This window comes from Lissotriton helveticus, chromosome 2_1, assembly GCF_964261635.1.
Source record: "Lissotriton helveticus chromosome 2_1, aLisHel1.1, whole genome shotgun sequence".
NCBI lineage: Eukaryota > Metazoa > Chordata > Amphibia > Caudata > Salamandridae > Lissotriton > Lissotriton helveticus.
This window is the reverse complement of record NC_136059.1, coordinates 933,599,575-933,621,187: the sequence shown is the minus strand read 5'-3', so window position 1 is coordinate 933,621,187 and position 21,613 is coordinate 933,599,575. Positions and strand designations below refer to the sequence as shown.

At 43.3% G+C, this 21,613-nt stretch overlaps 1 protein-coding gene across 1 annotated transcript in view; it reads left to right on the top strand.

The window, feature by feature from the left end:
- The window catches only part of LRRC2 (leucine rich repeat containing 2), an 878,803-nt gene that overhangs the window by 174,490 nt on the left and 682,700 nt on the right, over window positions 1-21,613 (top strand). Inside the window, exon 2 of the mRNA XM_078677386.1 lies at window positions 18,214-18,367. Within this exon, the coding sequence (XP_078533512.1) occupies window positions 18,214-18,367 (154 nt within the window). The remainder of the gene's footprint in view (window positions 1-18,213; window positions 18,368-21,613) is intronic.

The window sequence follows — 21,613 nt, the reverse complement described above, 5'->3', positions numbered from 1 at the left end:
TTTTTTTCCAGTGCAATTGGAATTATGCTGCATGTTAGCACCAAATTATTCTGCTGGGTTGAATTAGGTATGAGGTCAGAAAAGTCAAATTATGAAGCATAGTGCAGCACATTTTTATAGTATTCATTAATTTGTAATTTTTCCACAGGTCTGGGCATTAGTATCAATTTAACAACCAATTAAAAATAAGCAACTGAAAAATGACCGCTAACCTGGGAAACAGCCTTTATGCATTAACCAGGCAGTCGGCATTCAAGCTGTCTAAGCAGGCGGGGAGAGGAACCGGAAGGGAGGACCTACAGGAAGGACCAGAATGCGGTTCAGCAAGTAGGGCTGGGGCCGGGGGGTCTGTGCGTGGAGCTGGGGTCGGGGTAGATTCTAGGGTAGGGGGCCGAGTTTCAGGACTCAGGGCGAGGGGGAGGGGTTCAATTTTCATGGCAGGGGGCAGTTTTTGGGGGTCAAGGCAGGGGGGTTGGGTAGGTGTTATGGTAGGGGGCCAAGTTTAAGGGCTCGGGTCAGGGGTGGGAAGGGGTAGTTTTCAGGGCGGGCGGTTTTTAGGGCTCAGGGCAGGGGGATCAGGGTAGTTTTAGGGCGTATTAATTTTAGTAAATACATTCAAGGTTTCTTATTATTCCATAAGAAAGAAGATAGAATTGAGTTGACTTTTTTAAATAATTTGGATGAGATGGGGCCAAGAATGTTTGAAACAGTGTATAAAACTATAGGCGATAGCATCATCTTTATGGTGTCTAGACGACCCCACCAGGAAAAGTAAAGAGGATGCCATTTAGAGGTCAGATCTGTATTATTTTGGAGACATTTATTCATACATAATGTTACTGTTTCTGAAATTGAAGGTGTAAAGTGTAGACCAAGATATTTAGGGCCAGATGTAGGTAGGCAAATACCGAAATTCGGTAATTTCGGCCGTTACCGACCGGTATTTGGAAAATGAGATGTAGGGCCACCTAAAATACAGATTCTGTAAAATTACTGATTCTGTAATATTACCGAATCGGTATTATGAGATGTAGGTAGCACTGTAATCAGTGCTACAGGGCTTTAAGAATTCGTTATTTACCACCAACAAGAAGTTGGTGGTAAATAATGAAAAGCCTTGAAAAAGCTTTTTTTTTGCTTTTCAAACGCTGCCATGTTGCAGACATACATGCCCTTAGGGCATGTATGTTTGCAACATGTGCACCCATACACGATTGAGGGGTGCAACAGGGTGTCAAAGTGACACCCTGCCACCCTTCAATGTTTCCTCCAATTACCGAATCGGTATTTACCGATTCGGTAATTGACATTCATTCCTATGGGCCTCCAGGCCCATAGGAATGAATGGCAATTACCGAATCGGTAAATACCGATTCGGTAATTACCGAATCTTACCGATTCGGTAATTTAAAAAGAGAAATTACCTACATCCCATTTACCTACTCTTAAATACCGAATCGGTATGATTCGGTATTTAAGAGTAGGTAAATCGAGATTACCCACATCTGGCCCTTAATGTGGTTTGGGCTCCATTTGAATTGAGAAGCTTGGAATTGTGAACTAAAAGAACATTTTGTTAAAGGTAATATTTCGCATTTATCATAATTTAATTAGTATCTGGAAATGAGAGAGTAAGATTTCACCTCCGCTAGAAAAGCTGGGATTGATTCCTCCGGTTTGGACAAAAAAAAAAAAAAATATATATATCATCAGCATAGGCTGCTAGTTTAATGTGATTCAGAAAAGGGGGTGGAGATGAACAGAGTGTCTGAATTAAGCAGACCACTCTTACCCAGTCCAAAGATCAGGGCTTGATCCATCACCGTTATTTAGCTCACTGCCCCATCCCAGCTCAGAACCTGGCTATATGCAAATTAGTCTGTCCCATGCCCAGTGCATCATGGGAACAGGGCAGACCAAACTACCAAGCCAATTCTTCACCAGAAAGGAGACAAGCTACCGGGGACCGGTTTCTGGCATTTCAGCCTCGTCGGCCCGGCTTGCTTGAATCCTGATGGAGCAGTGAGCAAGGGACTCATGTCTGAGTATACCCTGCCACACCTATAGTGGCCAAAAACGATTCAGAAAAGGGGGTGGTGATGAACAGAGTGTCTGAATTAAGCAGACCATTCTTACCCAGTCCAAAGATCAGGGCTTGATCCATCACCGTTATTTAGCTCACTGCCCCATCCCAGCTCAGAACCTGGCTATATGCAAATTAGTCTGTCCCTGGCCCAGTGCATCATGGGAACAGGGCAGACCAAACTACCAAGCCAATTCTTCACCAGAAAGGAGACAAGCTACCGGGGACCGGTTTCTGGCATTTCAGCCTCGTCGGCCCGGCTTGCTTGAATCCTGATGGAGCAGGGAGCAAGGGACTCATGTCTGAGTATACCCTGCCACACCTATAGTGGCCAAAAACGATTCAGAAAAGGGGGTGGTGATGAACAGAGTGTCTGAATTAAGCAGACCACTCTTACCCAGTCCAAAGATCAGGGCTTGATCCATCACCGTTATTTAGCTCACTGCCCCATCCCAGCTCAGAACCTGGCTATATGCAAATTAGTCTGTCCCTGGCCCAGTGCATCATGGGAACAGGGCAGACCAAACTACTAAGCCAATTCTTCACCAGAAAGGAGACAAGCTACCGGGGACCGGTTTCTGGCATTTCAGCCTCGTCGGCCCGGCTTGCTTGAATCCTGATGGAGCAGTGAGCAAGGGACTCATGTCTGAGTATACCCTGCCACACCTATAGTGGCCAAAAACGATTCAGAAAAGGGGGTGGTGATGAACAGAGTGTCTGAATTAAGCAGACCACTCTTACCCAGTCCAAAGATCAGGGCTTGATCCATCACCGTTATTTAGCTCACTGCCCCATCCCAGCTCAGAACCTGGCTATATGCAAATTAGTCTGTCCCTGGCCCAGTGCATCATGGGAACAGGGCAGACCAAACTACCAAGCCAATTCTTCACCAGAAAGGAGACAAGCTACCGGGGACCGGTTTCTGGCATTTCAGCCTCGTCGGCCCGGCTTGCTTGAATCCTGATGGAGCAGTGAGCAAGGGACTCATATCTGAGTATACCCTGCCACACCTATAGTGGCCAAAAACGATTCAGAAAAGGGGGTGGGGATGAACAGAGTGTCTGAATTAAGCAGACCACTCTTACCCAGTCCAAAGATCAGGGCTTGATCCATCACCGTTATTTAGCTCACTGCCCCATCCCAGCTCAGAACCTGGCTATATGCAAATTAGTCTGTCCCTGGCCCAGTGCATCATGGGAACAGGGCAGACCAAACTACCAAGCCAATTCTTCACCAGAAAGGAGTCAAGCTACCGGGGACCGGTTTCTGGCATTTCAGCCTCGTCGGCCCGGCTTGCTTGAATACTGATGGAGCAGTGAGCAAGGGACTCAAGTCTGAGTATACCCTGCCATACCTATAGTGGCCAAAAACGATTCAGAAATTTTCTGAATCATTTTGTCCACCATATGCGTGGAAGGGTATACTCAGATGTGAGTCCCTTGCTCATTGCACCATCAGGATTCAAGCAAGCCGGGCCGACGACGCCTGAAATGGCAGAAACCGGTCCCCGGAAGCTTGTTTCCTTCCCAGTATAAGAATTGGCTTGGTAGTTTGGTTTGCCCTGTTCCCATCATGCACTGGGACAGGAACAGACTAATTTGCATATAGCCAAGTTCTGAGCTGGGATGGTGCAGTGAGCTAAAAAACGGTGATGGATCAAGCCCTGATCTTTGGACTGGGTAAGAGTGGTCTGCTTAATTCAGGCACTCTGTTCATCACCACCCCCCTTTTCTGAATCATTTTGTCCACCATATGCGTGGAAGGGTATACTCAGATGTGAGTCCCTTGCTCATTGCACCATCAGGATTTAAGCAAGCCGGGCCGACGACGCCTGAAATGGCAGAAACCGGTCCCCGGAAGCTTGTTTCCTTCCCAGTATAAGAATTGGCTTGGTAGTTTGGTTTGCCCTGTTCCCATCATGCACTGGGACAGGAACAGACTAATTTGCATATAGCCAAGTTCTGAGCTGGGATGGTGCAGTGAGCTAAAAAACGGTGATGGATCAAGCCCTGATCTTTGGACTGGGTAAGAGTGGTCTGCTTAATTCAGGCACTCTGTTCATCACCACCCCCCTTTTCTGAATAATTTTCTCCACCATATGCGTGGAAGGGTATACTCAGATGTGAGTCCCTTGCTCATTGCACCATCAGGATTCAAGCAAGCCGGGCCGACGACGCCTGAAATGGCAGAAACCGGTCCCCGGAAGCTTGTTTCCTTCCCAGTATAAGAATTGGCTTGGTAGTTTGGTTTGCCCTGTTCCCATCATGCACTGGGACAGGAACAGACTAATTTGCATATAGCCAAGTTCTGAGCTGGGATGGTGCAGTGAGCTAAAAAACGGTGATGGATCAAGCCCTGATCTTTGGACTGGGTAAGAGTGGTCTGCTTAATTCAGGCACTCTGTTCATCACCACCCCGCTTTTCTGAATCATTTTCTCCACCATATGCGTGGAAGGGTATACTCAGATGTGAGTCCCTTGCTCATTGCACCATCAGGATTCAAGCAAGCCGGGCCGACGACGCCTGAAATGGCAGAAACCGGTCCCCGGAAGCTTGTTTCCTTCCCAGTATAAGAATTGGCTTGGTAGTTTGGTTTGCCCTGTTCCCATCATGCACTGGGACAGGAACAGACTAATTTGCATATAGCCAAGTTCTGAGCTGGGATGGTGCAGTGAGCTAAAAAAACGGTGATGGATCAAGCCCTGATCTTTGGACTGGGTAAGAGTGGTCTGCTTAATTCAGGCACTCTGTTCATCACCACCCCCCCTTTTCTGAATCATTTTGTCCACCATATGCGTGGAAGGGTATACTCAGATGTGAGTCCCTTGCTCATTGCACCATCAGGATTCAAGCAAGCCGGGCCGACGATGCCTGAAATGGCAGAAACCGGTCCCCGGAAGCTTGTTTCCTTCCCAGTATAAGAATTGGCTTGGTAGTTTGGTTTGCCCTGTTCCCATCATGCACTGGGACAGGAACAGACTAATTTGCATATAGCCAAGTTCTGAGCTGCGATGGTGCAGTGAGCTAAAAAACGGTGATGGATCAAGCCCTGATCTTTGGACTGGGTAAGAGTGGTCTGCTTAATTCAGGCACTCTGTTCATCACCACCCCCCTTTTCTGAATCATTTGTCCACCATATGCGTGGAAGGGTATACTCAGATGTGAGTCCCTTGCTCATTGCACCATCAGGATTCAAGCAAGCCGGGCCGACGACGCCTGAAATGGCAGAAACCGGTCCCCGGAAGCTTGTTTCCTTCCCAGTATAAGAATTGGCTTGGTAGTTTGGTTTGCCCTGTTCCCATCATGCACTGGGACAGGAACAGACTAATTTGCATATAGCCAAGTTCTGAGCTGGGATGGTGCAGTGAGCTAAAAAACGGTGATGGATCAAGCCCTGATCTTTGGACTGGGTAAGAGTGGTCTGCTTAATTCAGGCACTCTGTTCATCACCACCCCCCTTTTCTGAATCATTTTGTCCACCATATGCGTGGAAGGGTATACTCGGATGTGAGTCCCTTGCTCATTGCACCATCAGGATTCAAGCAAGCCGGGCCGACGACGCCTGAAATGGCAGAAACCGGTCCCCGGAAGCTTGTTTCCTTCCCAGTATAAGAATTGGCTTGGTAGTTTGGTTTGCCCTGTTCCCATCATGCACTGGGACAGGAACAGACTAATTTGCATATAGCCAAGTTCTGAGCTGGGATGGTGCAGTGAGCTAAAAAACGGTGATGGATCAAGCCCTGATCTTTGGACGGGTAAGAGTGGTCTGCTTAATTCAGGCACTCTGTTCATCACCACCCCCCTTTTCTGAATCATTTTGTCCACCATATGCGTGGAAGGGTATACTCAGATGTGAGTCCCTTGCTCATTGCACCATCAGGATTCAAGCAAGCCGGGCCGACGACGCCTGAAATGGCAGAAACCGGTCCCCGGAAGCTTGTTTCCTTCCCAGTATAAGAATTGGCTTGGTAGTTTGGTTTGCCCTGTTCCCATCATGCACTGGGACAGGAACAGACTAATTTGCATATAGCCAAGTTCTGAGCTGGGATGGTGCAGTGAGCTAAAAAACGGTGATGGATCAAGCCCTGATCTTTGGACTGGGTAAGAGTGGTCTGCTTAATTCAGGCACTCTGTTCATCACCACCCCCCTTTTCTGAATCATTTTGTCCACCATATGCGTGGAAGGGTATACTCAGATGTGAGTCCCTTGCTCATTGCACCATCAGGATTCAAGCAAAGCCGGGCCGACGACGCCTGAAATGGCAGAAACCAGTCCCCGGAAGCTTGTTTCCTTCCCAGTATAAGAATTGGCTTGGTAGTTTGGTTTGCCCTGTTCCCATCATGCACTGGGACAGGAACAGACTAATTTGCATATAGCCAAGTTCTGAGCTGGGATGGTGCAGTGAGCTAAAAAACGGTGATGGATCAAGCCCTGATCTTTGGACTGGGTAAGAGTGGTCTGCTTAATTCAGGCACTCTGTTCATCACCACCCCCCTTTTCTGAATCATTTTGTCCACCATATGCGTGAAAGGGTATACTCAGATGTGAGTCCCTTGCTCATTGCACCATCAGGATTCAAGCAAGCCGGGCCGACGACGCCTGAAATGGCAGAAACCGGTCCCCGGAAGCTTGTTTCCTTCCCAGTATAAGAATTGGCTTGGTAGTTTGGTTTGCCCTGTTCCCATCATGCACTGGGACAGGAACAGACTAATTTGCATATAGCCAAGTTCTGAGCTGGGATGGTGCAGTGAGCTAAAAAACGGTGATGGATCAAGCCCTGATCTTCGGACTGGGTAAGAGTGGTCTGCTTAATTCAGGCACTCTGTTCATCACCACCCCCCTTTGCTAGTTTAATGTGAACATTCGATACTTGAATTTTGACGCAGCTTTGATAAAAATGGTTCTAGGGCTAAATTGAAAAGGAAAGGAGAAAGAGGGCAACCCTGCCACACTCCTCTTCCTAAGTTAAAAAAAGGCGAAATTAAGCCATTGGCACAAACTGCTGCACGCGGATTAGAGTAAAGGAGAGATGATACGTTTATAAAATTGGGACCAAACCATTTAAGAGTGTAAAATAGATATTTCCACTCAACTCTATCAAAAGCCTTTTCGGCATCTAATGCAATTGCCGCCAGGGGATGGTTAAGATGTGAAGATTTGGATAGGACATCGAAAAAGAGCCATGTATTGTCCGTAATGACTCGCCCCTTTAACAAAGCCAGAATGTTCTTTTCCTAGTAAATCTGGTAGGTATGAATCGAGGCGTAATGCTAAAGCTTTAGAGAAAATTTTGTAATCAATGTTGACCAATGAAATAGGTCTATAGTTTTTGCAGTACCTAGAGTCTTTACCTTCTTTTGGGATAAGACGGATATGGGCTTCAGAAAATGAACCAGAAGAGCTTTTTGAGGCATAACATTGTTTTATAAGTGATTGTAGTTTGGGTAAAAGAAGCTTAGAAAAATGAGTATAAAATTTGACGGTGAAACCATCTGGACCAGGAGCTTTTTCTTTTTTGAGGTTTTGAAGGGCTCTTAAAAGTTTAAGCTGGGAGATGTCCAATTCTGAGGGAGATAAGTCCAAAGGGACCTGTTGGGGCTTTTGGATACTAGACAAGAACTGCAGTATTGAGTGATCTGTCGATTGGGTTTCTTACGAATATAATGATTTGTAAAAGAGAAAGAACTCATTTAAAATCTCAGCATCTTAAAATTTTAAAATTGAGTGCTCATCGAAGATAGAATTAATTTTTAATTTGTTTTGGCGGATCTTTAGGTAGTTGGTCAACATTTTTCCTGCCTTATTTTTACCTCCATAATATTTTGCCTGGATTTTAATAAATAAAGTGAGGCATCATCTGTTGATTTTTTATTAAATTCCAATTCAGACATTCCTCTGAGTGAGATGTGTACTATGAGTGTTCTAATGCCTTAATGTCTTCAAGAAGGGCTTTGGCAATTTTACGTGCAGCAACAAAGCCTAAAATGAAATCTCTTGCTGATGCCTTAAAGGCATCCCAAATAGTCGCGAGAGATAAGGACTCTGTATGATTTCTGTCAAAGTAGTCAATGGAAAAGGAAGTAAAGGCTGCAGTAAATTTGGAATCTAAGACGAGTGTATGGTTAAAGCGCCATCTTCTGGGAGCATTATTTCTAGGCAATATCTCAAAGCCAATTGAAACTGGTGCATGGTCCGATAGGAGAATAGGACCAATTTCTGCGTGTGTGAGGGACTGTGAAATGTTATGGGAGACAAAAACATAATCAATTCTTGATTGGGTGTGATGGGTTAAGGAGTAAAAAGAATATTCTCTAGTAGTTGGGTTACAAAGGTGCCTAGCATCAAGCAGTTTATGTTGATTTATAGTGTGAGTGAAGGATTTATGTGACTTGTTGGGGGTAAAGGGCACTTTAGAATTTCTGTCTAAAAAGGGTCAAACACTAGGTTGCAATCTACAGCCAAAATAAAATTATCTTCACTGCCGTGGGAAATATGCTTGGCTATAGTAGGCCAGAAGGAAGCGTCTCCACCTGTAGGTGCATAAACATTAAGCAGAAAAACTGGAAAACCTTTCAGTGATAATTTAACAATGAGCCACCTCCCTCCAACATCTGATTCTTGTGATAATAACGTAATTGGTAGAGATTTGCGGCATAATATCATAACTCCATTTCGTTTACCATCTCCTGGAGAAAAATAAACCTCACCCACCCAACCTCTTTTCAATTTCAAATATTCAATATCCGTAAAGTGTGTTTCGTGTAAGAAAATAATATCAGCATTTAACTTTGCCAAGTGTGACAAAACACTCTGCCTCTTAATATGAGAATTTAGACTCCTAATATTCCATGAGATTAATTTAAGCGACATGTGATATCAAAAATGGAGTGAAAAGAAGAAAAAGAGAAAAAAAACTGTGAAAGTAACAATCCAATTAAGTAGGGCAAGGAAGTCAAAGACAGAATAATTTGAACTTGTAATACCAGAGTCCAATTTGTTACAAAAACATTGTATAGCATTGAAAAATATAAAAGCTGGAGGAGAGGATGAAAGGAGTTCAAAACATTGAGAGATGTCGAAAAGAGGTAAGCAAAAGCATGAATTGTAGAGAATAAAAGCCACATAAGAAAGAATAAAAATAGAGGTCAGATAATAAAGTAAAGAAATACAAGAATGTATTGCAAAACATGTAGCAAAAGACACAACGAATACCATATCTACAAAAAAAGGGAGCATGAAGATGAAGGAAGATACAAAAGCCACCATAATATAAGTAGCGGATAAATAATACAAAAGACAAAAAAAAAACAAAAGACAAAATAAAAACATGCCTACAATAAGGGAACAAGAAGGCAAGGGCGGGTGGAACCACATGGAACAGGCGAAACATCAGGTGAAGACCGGACCAACCCAGGGAGGGAGCACGCCATACTATAAACATCACCAAATAGGTGAAGGAAAAGAGAATAGAAAAACTTAGTAATGCATTCAATATTGATACAAAAAACAAACAGCAAGCCTAAAAATCACTAGAACTAAATACTAATAACCATAATTTCAAGGACAATGCATAACCATAAATTCAAAACAGCCACATATCACTAAAAAACCTACAAACGGGTTAAAGTGAAATCATGTAACTGAAGGTACAGAAAGTCAAGTAACGTGTGAGGAAGAGGGCCATGATGAATCTATTTGGCCTAACTTGTTCAAATTGCTGAAGCTTTGCAGTCAAATAGGATCGTCGTATGAAGACGTTCTATTGTTGAATGTGACTTTGAAGAGGCAAGGATGAAAGAGTCTGTCTCTAGCCCTCATGGCCCGAAGATCTGATCTCATATCGAGAAAGGCTTTGCGTCTGGCTGCCGTTACTTTAGAGTAATCTTGCGCAAAAAATAGTGTAGACCGAGACCAGGAAATCCACTTAATGGCTTTGACAGCCGCCAAAACTTTCAGTAGATCCGTGTATTCTAAGAAATAGAGGATAACTCCTCTGGGTCTCTGTGAGGATGACGAATTGATAGAAACACGCCCCAGTCTGTGAGCACGCTGAATATTCAGAATGGTGCCCTCTGGTAGTCAACAAGCTGAGACGGCTTAAATCAATTCAGAACGGTATAAGAACACACCCCAATAAGCGACACAGGGTAAGCATCACGTTGAAAAGGCTGTTTAGAGGAGGTGTATTAACAAAGGTGTATTACAGGTTTTGCTGCACTCCAAGCAAGGCTTGGCAGCGTCATACACCGCAGATTGTAGCAACCACCATTGTGGAAAGGACAGTATTACACCTGATATATTATTCTTTTTCACACGTAGTAAAAAATCAATTTAGTCACTTTACTTATAAAGTAGCTCCAACATACTGAGGAGGTTACCAAGAATTGATACATGATAGAGGAATTATGATTGTAGAAGCAAGCTCCTCATTCCTCTTCAAAAAATTGTCTAAGAGACATCGCAAAGTCTTCTAAGATGGCGCCTGTAACCATATTAGTTAAAAGAATGAAAGGTCACTGCACAAAAGCAAAATTGTGGCAGAATAGAGAAAAGCTGCTGAAAAGGTGTCCAAGGTTAGAAGAAATATATGGAGGCTTGGAGCACCATTGAAAATTAAGTATGTGCGCCAAAGTTAGGGAAAAGTAGACGCTCCCGGCGAGTTGCTTATAAATAAAATAGCGGCCGCGATTTAGCGAGCTCGCCTCACAGCGTCTACCTTAAAAAACTGCTTTCTTTAGCTGCGTGGGTCCGCGAAAATGCTCACATCCATCTCAGGTGTTGTTCAGACACAGACTCCGACTGATAGGCTCGCGTTAGGCATCCTTGAAGCGCGCTTCCCTCTTGTCGGGTCCGGGGCTTCAAGGAGATGCCGCGATTCGGCCGGGCACTAAACCATGCCCCCCCCCTTAAACACTTTAAAGCATGTCAAGTTATAGTAGTTTAACCGAATACCTTACTTCGCTGCTGACCTGCAATTAGAGTGCAATCTTTCAGTATTGGCCCCTCAGCATGGTCTACGTTCGTAACACCTCCGTGTCTTGGATTACACCTTAGTTTCCAAAGATTTCCTATGAGCAATGAAGGGGGAGACTCTTGCTTACATGCTGTCCTGCAGAAGGGTACGGAAGGCAGCGATGTAACTGCCTTTCTCCCTTCCAAGCTAATGCTGTAGAAGGTGAAATGGCCTCATGACTGAAGACAAAGTGCCTTCTTTGTCTTGTTGGAGTTTCAAAAATAAACGCAGGGAAATCCTGCACACATTTGTTAGCATCACTATTGAAACTGTTGTCATTCAAAACCGCTTTCTAGCCTCTAAGGCAAATACTCACAAACAATCATAATGTAATAGTGTGCCGATCAATACTGGCATACAATCAGGTTTGGCTCATATATAACATAAATGTATTACAAGGAAAGCTCTGTCATACACCACAACATCTCATATAAAGTAGCCTAGTGTAACTCACCATGATAGAAATTAAGGGGCTTGACCTTTGGTTCAACCCTGTTGGCATTCATTAACAACATTTAACAGCAGGGAAACATTTCCAGTAGCAATTCACAACAGATTTTAATTTGCAGCGCCCTAATAGGACTCAAATGGTAATTATTATCAGACTGCAACTTCCTTCATCAGCTAAGTCATCATATGCTAATTTGCAGACTTTAGCTGTGTGAAGAAGACAATTAGTACAATTAGAATTGAATTGAAAGTAATTTGGACTGTTATATGTGTGCAAACACCCTACCTTACATAACCTAGGCCCCATCTTTTAGAATGGTGGATTAGTCACGCATATTTAAGCCCAATATATTAATACCTTTAGCACGTTTTCTTCTGGTTAAAACGTGCACCATTTAATTTTCTTTCTCCAGACCACCGGCTATTTGTTGTAGCATGTGCACAAACATCTAGTTTTTGTGTAACTGGCAAAACTAATCAATTTCAAGTGATGCCCTACTTTTGACAAATCATCCATTAACTCTACATCCCTTTGATCCTCACTTCAATCATTACTCAAGCAACAATATCCACCTGGTCACAAGAAAACTCAAAATCATGTTGAAAAGTAGCATCCATCCTGATCATGGCTAGCAGTTCCAGCATTCTTTGGACTAAGACAAGGGGTCTGGGCATATCTGATTCCAGTCTCACATTTCGTCTTATGTGATTGGAGCTGCTGCCCTGGCATGGGGTGCTTCTGTGTGGCACATTGTAATGTTATGTTAAAAGATCGGCATGTGGATGCTTCTCAGACGTCCGTTGTCCTCAGTCTGCCTTTTGAGTGTAGGAGACGTTTTCCCTTCAATTTAGCATACCAGGTTTATCTCATCTATAGAGGTGGAGACCCCGTGGACCAAACAGACAGTTGTACTAGCTGGAAGCCAAGGAAGAAGATGCAGGGCAGCAAGTGCTCTGCCGCTTGTGCAAAAGAATAGCAAATCGGGCCAGAGGCTATATGTTTAGAGGGAAGAGAGAGTCAGCAGTCAAATGAAAGGCCACATTGTTGGTGATGTGGATGATGATACTGTCTGGTACAGGTTTACAACCTCATAGTGTTATCAACTAAGGTTGAGAAAACAGGCACTACCACATAATACCAATTCAAATTTGAGATTTTAGTAACAATCAGTGCTTAATTTGTAAAAGGATAAGTGCTGGGCTCTAGTTCGGAGGCCACTACAGCTTGCACCTCACATAACCCATGCCAGCGTTGCCAATGACAGTACATACACAGCTACTAACCTTTACACTCCTACAAGTGTGACAAGTCCGACTATACCAGGCCCCAAAAGCCAGAAGAATGGCTTGGGAGGCAGGTATTAATAATTGTTAATGTAAATTTAACAAATAAACCCCTGTTGCTGTGTTCATACCGTAATTAGCAGGACAGCGCCACCGTGTGGCAGACTGTCATAGCCCGGTGCTGACAATAAGGTGCTGGTGCAGAACACCGGAAAGCACCAGCTCAAATTGGGCACTGGTAACAATGATGTTAGTGTTGTTAAATATATATAGGCATTAATTGTTAGAACTGTCAGCCTTAGGGTGCCGTTCCCCCAAAACATTTAGCCTTCTTTCTCCATTTCTGCTCATCTTGTGTTTGCTGGCCTTAGGACGCTGTGCCCTTTACCACTGCTGACCAGTGCTAAGGTGCCTGTGCTCACTCCTTAAAACATAGTACCATTGGCTTATCCCCAGTCGGAATATTTAATTTACTTATAAGTCCCTGGTTAACAAGCCATATGCAGATCAGTATTGACCCTGTGCCTCATGGGAACAGTCCAGACTGAACTGCCAAGCCAGGTCCTCCCTGGACCAGAAACAAACCTCCTGTTACCAGACGTGGGTCCCTGACTTACTGTGCCACTGGATTCAAGCTAGCTTGGCTGATGAGGGGGGAGGCCCAGAAACCGGTCCCAGAATGCTTGTTTCCAGGCCAGGGAGTACCTGGCTAGTCAGTTTGTGCTAGGCTGTTCCCATGAGGCACAGGGTCAAGACTGATTTGCATATGGCTGGGTCTAAACTGTGGTAGCATGGTGAGCAAAGGAACAATGGATTTAACCCAGATCTATTGCCTGGTGGTGAATGTTTTTTTTGCTCTGCATTCCGTCCATCATCTGTGTGTCTTTTGCTTTTTCGCCCTAAGTGCAGCGGGTATGCCTAGACGTGTGTCCCAGGCTCACTGTGCCACTGGTTTCAAGATAGCCTGGCTGATGAGGCGCAGATAAGACTAGAGATGGGGCTTTCAAATTATGAGGCTTTAAACGTGGGCGCTTACCTAAAGCTTTGCCATATATTAAGACAGGCGGACTCAGGTACACTAGAAGCCTTAGTCTGGCTAGAAATCACTCAGAATAACCCATGTGGAACGTTTGGTCGCCTTCTTAAGGACGCCATTGATCGAATGTCAGCGAGTGACCTATGGGTGCTGAACCCCAGTCAGTCAGCTTTTAAAATGGCTATTAAAAAATGTGTGAGAATGAGATCGCTAAACATGGATAAAGCACTTTTTGCAAAACGTAGCCACTCCTGGGCACTTATAAACTCATACAGACGGCTAGCTCCCGTGACTTATCTGTCTTGTACATACTCTCTGCATCTTAAACGTAGCCTTATAGCTATCAGAATGGGTGACTGGCGTTTCTTGCAAGACCGGCCCTCCTGGCAACGTACGGTGGAAGATACAACCTGCAGAGGGTGTGGCAAAACGGGGGAAACTTTGCTGCATGTGGTCTGCCTTTGCCGTTTTTATAATTCTCAACGTAGGTGCAAACTAAAAGCTGAATGGAACAGGTTGGGTGCCCGGACCTGCAGGCAAGCCATCATCACGGCCTTGAACCCAGAAAACACAGTTTTAAATATAAGGCTAGCCAATTTTATTCAGCAAGCATATCGTCATTTTAACCAAATGAGTCCCCACTGAGCCTTGCCCAGATCCTTTTAACTATTATTATACCTTACAACATCTATTAACTTCTAAGGAAGTAAAAATGAAACGACTATAAAATGTATTGTAAGAGTATTGGGCTGTTTTTATACATAAGATACCACTGGTTGCGTTAATCTTTTAATGTTTTTCAATAAGAAGGATCAAGTTGTGGATAACTTCTATTTTTTATACGACTGTTAAATAATCAATCACGTTTTTGTACTTTTTTAATATTTGTATTATAATGTGAATTTTGTATTCTTCTTTTAAAGATATCTGTGTTATATCTAAATAAAGACATTTGATTGATTGATTGATGAGGGGCAGTGCCCCGAAACCGGTCCCAGGATGCTTGTTTCCAGTCCAGGAAGGACTTGGCTTTGCAGGACGGGTTGGACTGTTCCCATGAGGCACAGGGTCAAGACTGATTTGCATATGGCTGGGTCGAAACTGGGGAGGAATTGTGAGCAAAAGAACAATGGATTTAGTCCAGATCGTTTGACTGGGGATGTATGTTTGAGTTGCTCTGCATTCCGTTCAACATCTATGCCTCTTTTGCCATCTTGCCCTAAGTGTGCCGGTATGCCCAGACGTGGGTCCCGGGCTCACTGTGCCACTGGATTCAAGACAGCCTGGCTGATGAGGAGTGATGCCCCGGAACCGGTCCCAGGATGCTTATTTCCAGTCCAGGGAAAAGCTGGCTTGGCAATTCGGGCTGGACTGTTCCCATGAGGCACAGGGTCAAGACTGATTTGCATATAGCTGGGTCTAAACTGGGGTGGTATGGTGAGCAAAAGAACAACGGATTTAACCCAGAATTATTGACTGGGGTGAATATTTGATTTGCTCTGCATTCCGTCCATCATCTGTGTGCCTTTTACTTTTAGAAAGTTGGCATTTTCCGGTCTGCGCCATTTAGTGCCTGTAGCGTGTCACTGGGACACATGACTGGGTGTATCTGACAGTTGGACTTTGTGTTGTGTATAACTCCTAGGGAGCCGCATACAATGGAGAGCTTAGGTGTCTGGATGGGCCGTCACTGACAGGATGGGAGGGCGGAGCGGAGCATAGCCCTACTTACACTTGAATAGGCTATGTCTTGCTTCCACCAAATGGCTATATACCTCCTCTAGTTAGTCTGGAGCCAGAGCAGGCAAGGCAGAAAGCCTAAGCACTTCGAAGAGAATTTGTAGAAGCTTCTCCCACCTTCCAGAGAAAGGACATCAGGTATAAATATTGGACCGCAGGCACCACCTCTTTTGTACACTTCTGGACCTGTGTATACTCTGTCAGGAAGTAGGACTGCTGCTGAAAGGATTGCCACTCTGTTGGACTGTTGTCCTCTTGCCTGCGTTAGAAGGACTGGATCTGCATCTATTGTACCCAGAACCCCACAGTGACTCCAAGGGCTAGTTGGATAGCCTCCTGACTTGAGACTCAGGAACACAAGGCTCCAACAACCAGGAACCCAGCACTTGGGCTCTACCATCTGTGAGTCTACCCTGCCATGTGGTGCTACTCCAGTCCTGGACCCTTGGACATGGGCCTAAAGTACTCTACCAGTCCCTGTGGATCAAGCGGTACAGACGCATCTCCTCTTTCAGGCAGCGCAACCCCCAGCAAGCCCAACGAATCACTGCTGCTGCATGGATCAGACACGCCACACAGAACCGCATTGCTTTAGCAGCCCATGGGCTCTTCGAAATTGCCAATGCGTGATGCATCTTCAACGCAAACTCTTCCATTCCTCTTCGACGTCAGCCTCGAAGAAGACGACAGACTCCATATTGCAGCTCCATGGAACCAGTGCATTGTACTGACTGTCCAACGGATCCTTGATGCTGGGTCCCTGTAGCCAGTCTACACTCCATTGCAGTTGACCTGAACTTGCGACTTTGTCCCCATCTGGCGCAAACAGATATCCACAGTTTTGCACTTTTTGGTGCTATTTTTTAGGCGCGGGCGCAGACCTCCGCTCCTCCAGCGGAGTGTGCGGAGATTTCCCTACTCCGCGCTCAGCTGAGAATGCGGAGTAGGGAAAAAATCTCTGACTCCGCAGCGGAGCGGAGTTAGCGAGCCCCCGCTAAATTGGCCCCCCTCAACCCCTTAATAAAATAAAGGTAAGAACTGAATAAAAAAAAATAAAGTCACTTACCTGTATTGTAGCGTCCCCGGGCTTCCCTCCTCCTTCTCGCTGGACATCTTGCATAAACTGTGCATGCGAGTTATGCGCATGCGTGCGGACTCGCCCATGCACAGTTGATGCAAGATGTCCAGCGAGGAAGCGGGCAGCCCTTGGATGTCGCAATACAGGTACGTTACTTTCTTTTTTTTTATTAAGTTATCACTATTATTTTATTAGGGTGGGTGGAGGCGGGTGGCAGAGAGGAGCAGAGTTTCACTGAGTTTTCCCCAACTCCTTGGACCTCCGCATAGTTGCACTCCACCAGCTCCGCCCAGGGTTACTATTTTTACTGAAATATGTAAACCTGCATATCTACGGTTCTACTGATGAGATTTTTGCATTTTTTTGGTCTTGTTAGATTTGTTTAAAAATACTCTCTTACTCTAATCTGGTGTGGGGTCCATTTGTGGTGTGTTTTCACTGTGTTACCCTTTGACGGGTGGCACAAATACATTACACATTGCCTCTGAGTTAAGCCTGACTCTTCTGTGCCAAACTGAAACAAACTCTGGGGCATATTACCAAGGAATAGCGATGTTTATCGCAAAATGCGCTTAGCGCGTTTTTTTTAATCGCTGCCTATCGCTGGATATGTTAGCGGAGAAAAACAGGCTATTAGCAAGTTTTTCTCCACTGTGCTAAAATATCCAGCGATAGTGGCATAATGCGTGAATATCGCTGAGAATACAGCGATATTCACGCATTAGCGATGAAATGCTCTTAGCCATGTTATCCACCTACCATTGGATAACATGGCTAAGAACTGGTCTGGGCAGGTGTTAGTATTTGGGGATATTCGCGCTTAGCGCTAATATTTCCATCGCTACGCCTGCCTTGCTAATAGGCGATAGCAACGTTAGCAAGTGCTTTCAGTCGCTAACTGGTTGGGTAGGCCCACTTTGCATGTCATTAGCAATAAACATCGCTGACATGCACAGCGGGCCCCAAACCGCTCGATATCGCCTAAAAGCTGTCGCTAACATCAGTTAGCGACAGCTTGCTAATAGGGCGATAGAATTATCGCCGCTTAGCGGCCGAAAACGGCCGCTAAAGCGGCGATAATTGCCTATCGCCCTGCTTGATAATATGCCCCTGTGTTTCCTGCTTGAGAAGGGTTTCAACCTCCTCAACTAGTAACCCAAAATCTTTCAATAATAGTATGAACTAGGAAACATCTCCGAAATATATTATCCAGTCGGATGGATTGCCACATGCTAAGTGAAAAACAGAGTTTCTCCTATTGCTTCTCACATATCTTACCAGCTTGACAGATTTTAAACAGTTATGTGGTGGTTATGTGATCCTGAGGTTGTAAAACTTCCTGCTTCCTCAATTGTTAAATGTATTCTTAAAGTTTAGGCGCACCTGTTCAGATTTAATTCAGGCACCTTCCTTCTACAAATAGTAGCTAAAATATTTCTTCAAATGTTGAGCAACTCTCACTACTAGGCCAAGGTGTCACACTTTGTTGAGATGTATTTTATTAATAACCATATGTTCCTCTTCGCAGGTGAAACTTTGACATTTAATGACAGAACTATGGCCCGGGATGTGATTGTGTTCGACTTTTCTCTTATCAGAGGATTATGGGAAACGCGAGTAAAAAAATACAGAGAACGGCGAAAAAAAGAAACCCAAAGATTGGAGCAAAGTTCCTTGCAAAAGTAAGAATTTTTAATGCTTTTTAAAAAAAAAAACTGACTAATCTGATAAAGATTTCCTAAAGGATGAAAGAACATCAAACATTCATAAACAGAACAAATCCTGAAAGATGTATTCCACACAAAATTACAAACCACATTCAAAGCCCAGTATATGTTCAGAGCTTCTCTATCAATTACTGAATGATTACTTTCAGAGTTTTTCAAACACCATGAAGTACACACATTAAGCTTGTCAACTCTATTTATTCTTTGAAGAACAGCACCAACGGCTTTCAACCTAGCATCTGTGGCTATAATTGTGTCATTCCCAAGAACAAATGCTTGCAAACTAGGAGCATTTTGCAAATCTTTTTCAACCCATAAGATTCCTTCCTACAGTCAGATCTCCACTGAAACCCCATCTTCTTGCATAGAAGAGTTCTTAAGTTAGCAGTATTATCAGCATTATTATTAGAATTGTTTTTTGTAAAATGTCATCATTCCACAAAATGAGGCCAATTCTTCTTTGTTACTTGGTTCTTCAAATTCCACAATGGGATCTACCAACTCTTCCTTAGGTCATATGACAGAACCTGCAATATGATGTCTAAGATAGTCTACCTCTAGTACTCTACATCTGCATTTATTTTTTTATGGTCAATCCAGCTCTAATACAATCTTTCCATCACCCATTGTACTCTGCCATCATTTTCGATCCACTTTCTTCCAAAAATCACTAGATTATCTTTTTAACACCTCACTCCCTGCATACCTTGCAACTCATCTTAGATCACCATCTCAAAAACTGAAGCTGCAGAAATTAACCCAAAGGCCATTCTGTTGAATTTATAAGTGTTTATTGGTGTAAAAAAGAATGTTAATTCCTGCAGAGTCATTAAGTTCTACCTGATAATATACTGAAGTCATATCAAGGGTAGTAATGTAATCACCGCCAGGAACAGCACACATCAGATCATGGAATTATTCGGAATAGCGAATATAGACAGTCAGCTCATATAGAAATTACCACTAAGGACAACACATCACATACCCCATAGAAGGGTGCAGGAAGGATGTTATCTTGTTTTCACATATATTTTTCAGATATTTTATATATATATATTTTTTGTACTATTAAGAGGAATTGTAGATAAAGGTACAACCAGGTCTTAGTAGCGTTTATAGCATTAGACAGGTGGTAAACACACTGTATACAGAATGTGAGAACTCAAATCATTATTGTTATCTTTTCAGATTTACCCCTTGATAAAGGCGTGGGGCGCCAAAATGCATTGGGACAGTGAAATATATTGATGTGCATGACAAAAACCAAGTATAAAGTGAAATATGGTTTAGAAGATAGATGTGAATACAACATCTGAGATAGAATGTATTGATTAATAAACGGAAGTTGAATGTTCAAGAACATTTTTGATTATAGTTTTTGATTGAAAAAAAAGCTGTAAACACAGCATTATCAGTGCCCAGGGAGACAGGCCAAGGATTTGGATCTGCAACCAATGGTAATGTAGTTTGCCCCTGCTAAAGTTTTAACCAACTCTTCCATGTTGGGAAGAGGAAATCTGACAACAATTACATCACCAGTAAGTGCTCTTAGATCATCGCAAAGACAAATCTCATCATTAGTTCTGTTATCCACCACAATAGGTGCTAACCACTCTGTAGCTTCAATAGACACAAAAGCAACATAATAAATAGTGTTTTCCTATTCATCTCTTACACTAGCCTGCATGCTCAACAGAATGCTTCCTAACTTAGTTAAAACTGGCACAGCATTTTTCTTTAGCCTTTTAAACATCTCAACTGATCACTAAACAATTGCTGAAATTCCTGAACAAAATTTGGTGCTTTTTGTTGAACTTCTTTGAATCACCATTTGGGGATCCGAATTGGGATCTAGTTTAATGCCTAAAGTATTCTGATGAGGTCAACCAATCAAATTGTCACAAAGTTCTAAGTTGGCTTCAAAATAACCTAACATTTTGATGGGAACACCAACATAAACCCCTGGCTGCATGTCTAACTCATACACTAATGTTTCATTTCCAAATTTCTCAGGGAAAATCTCATTTCAAATAATAGTTAAATGAGAGCTGGAATTACATCTCATCAACACCTCTGCAGAGTTGACTTTCACTACCGCCAAGGGATGATCATGTTTGGAATTACAATATATACCAGCAAAGAACAATGTCTCTTCAACATGAAATATAATGTCAAGTGTGACCTCTTGTACATCATTCACTTTGCCTTTTAAAATTTTACTCCTACAACGTTTCCCAAAATGCCCATTCCTCCCACACTGCTTGCAGACAACATGGAATGCAGGACAGTCACTGACCCAGACTTCATGTCCTTGTCTGCCACACCTGAAACATTAATCTTTAAACGTTTTCTTTTCTTCTTTTCTTCAAACTTCCCTTTCATTAATTATACACACAGACTCTTCAGCTTTAACATGTGTCATATCTTGCTTTGAGTTCATTCCTTTTGGCCATTTGAATCACTCATTAAAAGGCGGCTCATCCTTAAACCATAACCCTTCCCTGATCTTGTTATTGCCACACTTCAAAATAAATTGATCAATGATTGTTTCATCCATTGCCCCACTAAATTTACATATAGACTCAAGTTTCCTTAAATTGGTGATGTTATCTTCTACTGATTCATCCTTGCCTTGCTCCCAAGTCCAAAATGGCATCTTTTCATAATCGTGCCAACTCTTGGCAAGTAACGACGATCTAACTTTCATATTCATTCAGATTCCATTTTTCCTCAGGACTCAAATCTGGTAAAGTTTCTAGAACTTTTTGTCCTCCTCCAAACATGGCAATAAAAGAGAATATTATCTCTCCGCACCAAGATTAGTTCCACACACTCTTGCGTAATTAATAAATATTTTTTTCCATTTATTCCACCTTATTAGTGGATTTCTTAGACTAGTTAAAAAAATCGAGGCGGAGTTACATTCTGCTTTCTCCTTTACCTGAAAATAACACTAATAAAACAAACAAAATGGATAATATGCAGGATGATCACTAAGTATACAATGTACCTCTATAAATTAGCCATATAGTTGAACATCACAGCAGTATACCTGTGTGCCTTACAACAATATATTTGGTGTGCTTATCACCACTGAGTAGGCAAGTTCTCACCTCCAGCTACTGTTGAAGATGTGCCTGTCACTGTTATTCAGGTAAAACTCAAGTTTCACAACCGGAAGGCTTGCCTGTCACCATGTAG